We start from the raw sequence: 7,888 nt of genomic DNA, 5'->3' as shown, positions 1-7,888 counted from the left end.
GTGAATGCTAAGTGCAAAAAGCCTTATTGCAACTCATCAGAATAATCACAAGATCACATGAAACAGCAGCTGCTTTCGCAATAAGACGAGGGGTGAAGAGGGAGGCGGCAGACGGGCTGTCTGACAAGCTGTATACACAAAGAAAATAAATTTCCTTTTCCATTATCCTCAAAAAAACAAAACAAAAGGTGGAGAAAGAAGCAAAATCAACTTTGCTATCACTGCCGCAAACAGTGGCAACAAACCTAGAGTTGTAACACTGGTGGTTGAAGAACTACAAAACTAAAAAAAAGGGACGACTGGCTGAACTAAAGTAAGCCACTGATGAAGCAGAGTAAAGTTACATGCCACCAATAGCCAGAGAGTGTGAGTGGCTACGAGCGGCAGATGATGAAGCCACAGCTGTGCTCCTACCGGGCGACTCCACCGACAGGCAACGTCCACTGAGAGCTGCGATGATGAAGAAACAGAACGAGCGGGTGGGTTGTTTTGAGTCTCTGACGTAGAGTTGGGTCCGATATTTGGCGTTGCAACTCGGTTTGATCATGGCCCTCACTTCCTTATTAAGGTGGTGGGTGAGGATGGGTGAGGTTAAGGGAGGGGCACACACGTGTCAAGGGTTAAGTGGGTTGTCGAGCGGCACAGTGCGTTCGTCATTCCTTCCGAGGACCGTCCGCAGCCCCAGAATCAGCTGGTGACTTCCTTCGTTGTCTCCTGTCCAGGGCGGCGATGTCTGAGGAGCGTGTGATGTCGTCCAGACCTCCCAGTCACACACGCACACACACTCTCTCTCGTTAGGTGTTCTGATTGCAGATCAGTGATTTGTAGTAATAGTGAGGGGAAAGGAGACAAGGAATAGAATTCATTCAACATTTGAATACAGCGAACTGAGATCTTCAGTCCTTGTTTTCATTTTCAACTCTGCTTCTTTTGCACAGCCAGGCATCCGAATGTCTGTGCGTCTGTCCGTCTGTCCCACATAAGCCCATCCAGCCCCCTCTCTCCTCGCCTTGGAAGGCGTTTCCCCCCCACCCCCTCACACACACACACACACACACATACATATAGGCAGGCAGCAGATCAGATCATCCTGTTGCGTTTGTGCGTAGGAGAGTCTGTGATGACGTCACTACACTGGGTGGAGTTTCGTTTCCTGGTTCCTCCCCCTCCGGTGGAGGCGGAGCCTGTAGAGTCCAGATGCAGCGCCATCTCTTCCGAGATGAAAGTGTTCAGGTCGACGTCTTGGAGGCCGTTGCGCCGGCTGCGGCACACCGGCCCCGAGCCGGAGGAACCGCCGACGCCAGCAGCGCCTCCGTTGCTGCTGCTCCCACTCACGTGTGTGGGAGACCCCGGAGCACCAGAGCGCACACTGATACTCGCCATGGCTCCACTCAAACCTGTGGGGGGAGGAGGAGAGAGGACCGGGAGGAGGGAGCAGAAACACACAGAGGGGCATCAGATGCAGAACTAAGATATAAGCAGGCATGAAAATCTTGATCACATGAACAGTAAGTCTGGTAGCAGCTGCAACCATCAGTCTCCGTTATTTACCAATGTGGCAAGAACGAAGGCTGCACGTACATCAACAGGGTCTTTTGAGTGGACCAACCGTGACGAACCAAGTAAGCACATCATTGGTGCATTAATCCAACAGTCAACATCTGTATTAAAAAGGTCAACACTGGGCTTTAAAGGCCGATATAAGAACGATAGTTTGGATCAGAAAAAAAGACTTTTAATCTGATGAATCATCCTCTGAATTTATTCATCAGTAAGAGAATATACCGAGGTGTGATTTGGTGGATTACGTCGTTGGAATATGTTCTACGTCATGTGGCTCATGTCTGGCCAGCATTACTTTGTTAAATGACATTCTTACAAACCAGTAATGTGCATATTCCAATGATAAGACGATCCTAAAGTGTGCAGTTTCATTTCGTTACAAGGATGGATAATTTGGAGGAGACGTTAAAGTAACGGTTGAATGATTTATTTTCCTCTCTGTCTCGGTCTTGATAGCGTTGCGTTATACGTTTGAGAGATAACTTTTATGGGGAGATATAAAGTGAAAAGGGGTCAGATGTGACATGATTACCACTAGCCGAAAAATCAGTACCAGACAATTATAACCCATACATTTATAATTCCACATTTTAAACAAAAAAAACAACAACTATTCACAACCACAGTCATTACAACCTTAACTAATGTGTTGTTGCCAGTTACATTATTAAAATGAGAGAAATAAAAGCTTCAATCCCTGAAGAGCTACGTACTGGCATACTTCCTTTAAACAATGCATACTGAAGATGCCCATCAGAGAGGATTTAGAAGTGGTTATACGCATTATACCTGCATATAGCACTGCTTCCACGAGCTAAATGTTACCTAAAACTAGACAGCCATAGCCTAATGCTGCGTTCACACCGGTCGCGTTGATTCTGTGATGCGCGTCGTTTACATACAAAGTCTATGCACAGACGCGATGAGACTGGCGCGCTACGATTTTGCGATGGCGCGGCGTCCAACGCAATAGCAAAATCGCCAACGCGCGAGTTGAAATTTTTCAACTTCTGTGAAATAATCGCGTGACGCTGTGGCGCGATAGCCTATCAGCGTTGAGTTGCTCCCCCTGTCATCACTGACTTCCTGCCGTTGTTGAATCACGAAATAAATCCTGTAGCCGTCTGTGTTCACCCAGAGCTCTACGATACCTCATATCAACAGAGACCGGACCAAACTATGTGTATGCATGTGTGTGTGTAAACCATACGGTACAAACAATGAATAGACGCTGCCGTATTTACGTCTACGTGACGTTATTGAGTGCTGGTGGAGCTGCTACGATGTTAGCATAGCCTAGCACCGATCCATCAGAGCTCCATTGAGAAGACCAGTAGCCTACAAATCGGCATCATTACGTCGTTATTTCGGAGTCCCTTTTTGTCGGTTTATTGCCGTTGAATCACAGCCAAATCAGTTTATTTTGTGTTCCTACAGCTGTAGTAAACAGCGACCGGTGCTTGCTAGACACAGTGAATACAGCTCGATACAATCCACGGAGCTCCTCTGAACAATATTATGAACCAGACATGACGGCGTTTGGCATTCCGACGTTTAAGGGACCTCCACAACACGTACAAAGCAGCAATTGTCCTTATTCCTTTCACGGTTGAAAGCAGAAAGAAATGACTTTAATCTTAGATATAATTTAAAGATGTAAAGATCATACCACTTCCTCTTTCTCTGAGACAGAAGGTGACAGCAAGTAAACAGCTCTTTGACATGACTTCATTATTTGTGATTCATATTTGAATCCGGCCATGTAAGTGTGAATCCGGCCATGTAATAAAAATGACTGTCTGTCCCAACACACTCAAACAGAAGTCGTGAAATGCAAATGGCATCCGATAATTGGGAAAGGGGACGTGCTGAAACCTCATGACACTGTCCGAACTTGTGTTTCTGTAACCTAAACCACCAAATGCCGAACATCCTCCAGCCTAACCTCAGAAACCCTTTAAAATATCCAATTGCACCGACAGCTCACCAGAAACGCCAACGAACTGTCATGAAGCTGAATAACAAACAGGAACAGCTGCTTATTTAAAAAGCAGGGTCATTGACAGAATACTCTGCTTTTGCTTAAGTGAAATGTTCCCTCTCAACACACACACACACGGGGGAGGCCAAGAAGGTGAGGCCCTCTCTCACCATTGGCCAAAAGCACAACACACCCTTATCTCTGTGCCACATGTAGCAGAGGACCACGACTGAAGGACAAGCATGCTCCCTCAAACACAAACTCTGTCACTGATTTTCTATCCAACAACGTAGCTTCCTCCTGGGTTGTGACATATCTGATTGTGGTGTGTAAGGCGAGAGCCGGGCCTGCACTTTACTCACCATGAAGTGCTATGGCCTCCCTGAAGGGCTGGAGGTCTGTTTCCACAGATGAGCCAGTCTCAGCTGGTGAATTCGCCCGGCTGGGAGCCATCATGGCCAGCCGGGGGTTGGCCCTGCTACTCCTGTGTGGTGGTGCTTTGCCGCACAGAAAGCTGATAAGATCCTCACGACGGATGGTTCTCCTGCGCTTTTTCACCCAGGCCAACATGTCCTGCAAGCCAATAAAAGTGTTATCATCCGTCAGTTAAACATGACGTTCCCTCAACCAACCCGAACGCGTTGTTTCCCCTTCAACATCCCTGTTATGTAAACCTAATGTAGGCTGTAAGCACTCGCTTCCTAAATGTCAGACAAATAAGACAGGGAGGTGTAACATCACAGTTTGTCCAGATACGAGAGAGGAGGTGCCTAACAAAAGGGCAACAGAGGAACAAGACCCACCTTATTACGGCGCTGGTGGCCTATCTGGATGCCCCGATCAAAGCTTCTCTGATGGGCCTCCGCACTCTCTGTGAAGGCGAAAGACATCATAAAAAATATTCATTATTATCATGAAGTCCAAAGGGAAGTAAATAGGCATGGTACTTTTAACAGGGTAAATGTTTTAGTCCAAGAACAGAAATCCTCAGGGACTCTTAGTATAATGGGTTCTAATGTATACAGCTTTAGTTCTGTATGTTTAATAAACAAGACTGGCAGCTTTGAAACAGCAGCATTACTTCCAAATGGGGCCAACTACTCACCACTCACTTCCCCGTTTTTGGAGAGTTAAACTGACAAATTAGGAGTTACGTCTAGTACAATCTCATTCTTACTACAACAAACCACCTCTGTTTTACTGGTGAATTCCTGACATTGTTATTGAGAATGTTTCTGTTTTGCCTGGTGTAGTATAGTTTCTCTTTAACCCTGCAGTGAACATGTCTTTCACTGTCATAGAAAACCCTACAAGCCCTGTGACAGGCTGCTAAATATGGAGCTGATAACAATGAGGACTAGGTCTGTTTACCATTTGATGGATTAGTTGGATGAGCACAAGTACAATGATAGACAGCAACAGTCTGTACTAATAAAATGAAGCATAACAACAACAGTAGGTGTAGTAGTTTGCAGATCAATACACCCCGTTCAAAGGCACACAATTGGAGAGGAGGATGTGGTTAGATACCTTTGTAGAGGTTGGTCACTGCTGTTGCAGAGTTCTGAAATGGCACCCACAATGACAGACCCTGCTGATGGCATACTCTGTCTGTGGGAGGAGAAAGGGAAACAATGTTTGGTTTCTATACCATAACTGGCTGGAATTAAAAAGTTAAAGTCACCAAAAGGGACAACAATCTGGGAGGAACAAACAGCATGGCGATTTATATGGTTGAAGTGAAGATCATTTCCATTCGCCATTTTGTCTTCTGCATCTACAATTGCAGGGTCAGGGTTTGGCATAAAAATAACTGTCAGCCAGCGCTAGATGGCCAGCACCGACACACCAACTTATCTGCCCTCTCAGCAGTAAAGTTGCAAAGCCATGTCGAGCAAGAATAAGCATAACACGTCGCGCTCCGTCAGCGTGGACACAAATGTATCAAGTCTTGAGGCACTACAGTTGTATCTTATTGTACACAAACCATTATTTCCACAGCGAACCAATACTATCCTCGCCATTTTGTGATTATAACGCTAGCTACGCGTTGCTAGACAAACTGCTCACTCAGCAGCAAACGGGGCGTTTAAAAGGTACAAGTTCAGTGTTGTTAACTGTATAGCATATGTCAACAGTGCGTAACATATGGTAACACTGAGTATACAAGAGACTGTCATCTGGGAATGTCGCGTAGCTACGATTGTTGTTACCGTCGCCATTTTGTAACTAGCCGGGCCAACGTTACGTTAGCTTCTCTAACTTGTGTCAACACCCATCTCATTGACAAAGCTATTCGTGTTAACTTTAAGCTACTTTAATTATGTCGGTGAAACTAGATGTGTGGCTGCTTAACATTCGAACCAGGTGTATTATAAAACAGGATTAGAGTTCATAACTATTTTTTTTTTTTTAACTGGCTAACACAGCTAGCTAAATTTAGCATTAGCTAAATCAGCTGTAAACGTTACACCCGGTACTGGCCAGCGAGTTCGCTCACGAGCTAGTTAGCATTCTAACTAGCTCGTGAGCGAACAGACAGTGACGAGAACGTTAGTTTACAGTAAGCCAAACACTTTACGTTACAGGCTACATAAGTAACGTTATAGTTAGACGAACAAGCTGCCTTGCACCTTTGTATAATTGTGCCACGGCGGTGGCGGAGTTCTGGAAGAGGTGCCACAGTTTATCCTGGTCGTTGTCGGCCTCCTCCTCGCTCGGCTCCCTTTGCTCCGCTTCGGACAAACACTGCCGCTCCCATTTTGAGAACCAGTGCTCGGGTCCGTGTTCCTGTATCTCCGAGTCTCCGTCTTCCTTCTTCTCCTCCATTTAATGCACCCTAAACTCAACTAAAATGCGCTTATAATAGTGTTAATATGTGACTATGTGGACACTATATTAAAAAAGGATGTGATTAAAGCCATGAATAATGTTTTCTTTTTTAATATTTCGCACTACAGTATAACGTTGGACCCTATTTCTACCACCATCTGTGAAGATAAGCTTAGCTAACTATTTTTCCTAGTCGCCGACGTCGAGATATATATAACGCAGCCTAACCTGGTCTGCGCTACATCCCGCCTACTAGACCAGATGTCAACTATGATTGGCCACATGAGCACTGCAGGCTGGGCTTCAGAGCTTTACTCGGAATTTAATTGGCTGTCATATACGTACGTCACAGCATTGACACAAAAGAACCACAGTGAAAATTCCTCATTACTCAAGCTTGCGAGAGATTGCAAGTTTTGTCGTGAAAACTACAATATAATATAATATAATATTGTTTTATCGTCATAATATTCTGTGAGCTGACTAATGGACTTTATTAATCATACAAGTTTATTCTATAAACATCTTTCGACAACAGCCAGCCATCCATTCGATCAGAGTTTTTAAAATGTTAAATTAAAAAAACAAGCAAACTATTATTTAATACAGAACACTACACATAAGTGCGTGAGTCATTTTTAAAATACCCAACTGCTACGGTACTCAAGGCCGAGTCCTGCTGTAGTTCTGTTTTTATCCACTGAATGGTGCCATTTACTCAAATCTGAAGGCAAATCCGTGAACGTGTTGAAACCAGACCCCACGGTCTGGTTTCAGCACTGCAGACATAGACCAGTGTTAGAGCCTAAACACTGCTCTGGTGAAGGGAAAAATCCTGATTGGACGGAGGTTGTCCTGCACAGTGGCAATACCCAATTATATAAGAGTTGGTACGTTTCACCAGTGAGTAAAGTGTTTATTGCAAACCTTCGTTTTAATTCATCTTTGATTCCGATAGGGGTCTGCAACTAAAATTCCAAAAGGTCCAGATCGAGAAAATCTCCTCGGGCAAAGGTCCGAAACATTACAATAATATCTAGCTCGCGCTATTTACTGCCATATATATGTAAATATATTCAAGAAGCCTAATAGTAGTAACAACGTCTCTGTGTAGTCAACAACTGTCAAATCAAATAAAGTACACATCAATTATATTTTAACAAATTATTACTCTCAGTTTTCAAATTCAACTGGATGGATTATAAATAATACTTAGAAATACATAAACAACTGTTCTTCTCATTTAAAGTGAAATAAGGTCTGGATTAAAGGATATGAATATGTGTTTGACTCCGTAAGTGTGTGTCGATGTGTGAATGAATGGCTTCATGCATAGATGCATGCATGTACAGCACTGCAAACTTCAACGTCAATAATAAACACATCGTTGAATCAACACCTCTGTGAAAGTTTTTTACAAAAAGTAAACATTCATATCTGAGCTGTTGTAGTGGATTGTATTAGATTATATAGTAGCGAACAAAGTGACCAAGGAGTTTAAACTAACAGTAA

General features: G+C 44.0%; 1 protein-coding gene across 1 annotated transcript; it reads right to left on the bottom strand.

Annotated features, from left to right (window-relative positions):
• Nucleotides 1-1,049: 1,049 nt before the first annotated feature.
• hapstr1a (HUWE1 associated protein modifying stress responses a) lies at nucleotides 1,050-6,569 on the bottom strand. Its single transcript, XM_079281240.1, has 5 exons — nucleotides 6,178-6,569; nucleotides 5,075-5,155; nucleotides 4,348-4,415; nucleotides 3,907-4,117; nucleotides 1,050-1,397 (listed from the first exon to the last, which is right to left on the bottom strand). Exons 1-5 carry the CDS (start codon nucleotides 6,371-6,373, stop codon nucleotides 1,081-1,083), a joined length of 873 nt encoding a protein of 290 aa, XP_079137366.1. The 5' UTR covers nucleotides 6,374-6,569; the 3' UTR covers nucleotides 1,050-1,080.
• Between the last annotated feature and the right edge of the window lie 1,319 nt (nucleotides 6,570-7,888).

This window comes from Melanostigma gelatinosum (assembly GCF_949748355.1).
Source record: "Melanostigma gelatinosum genome assembly, chromosome: 13".
Classification (NCBI taxonomy): Eukaryota; Metazoa; Chordata; class Actinopteri; order Perciformes; family Zoarcidae; genus Melanostigma; species Melanostigma gelatinosum.
Note: the sequence above shows the minus strand (reverse complement) of the source record. Positions and strands in the feature narration are given on the sequence as shown.

What these genes read in the sequence shown, in the direction of transcription:
- hapstr1a (XM_079281240.1), bottom strand. Translation starts at nt 6,373, where the DNA reads ATGGAGGAGAAGAAGGAAGACGGAGACTCGGAGATACAGGAACACGGA. An exon ending in CGTGGCACAATTATACAAAG is followed by an intron (nt 5,156 to 6,177) that starts GTGCAAGGCAGC and finishes CTCCTCCCACAG; the next exon opens with ACAGAGTATGCCATCAGCAG. An exon ending in GGAGGCCATAGCACTTCATG is followed by an intron (nt 1,398 to 3,906) that starts GTGAGTAAAGTG and finishes CTCCCCCCACAG; the next exon opens with GTTTGAGTGGAGCCATGGCG.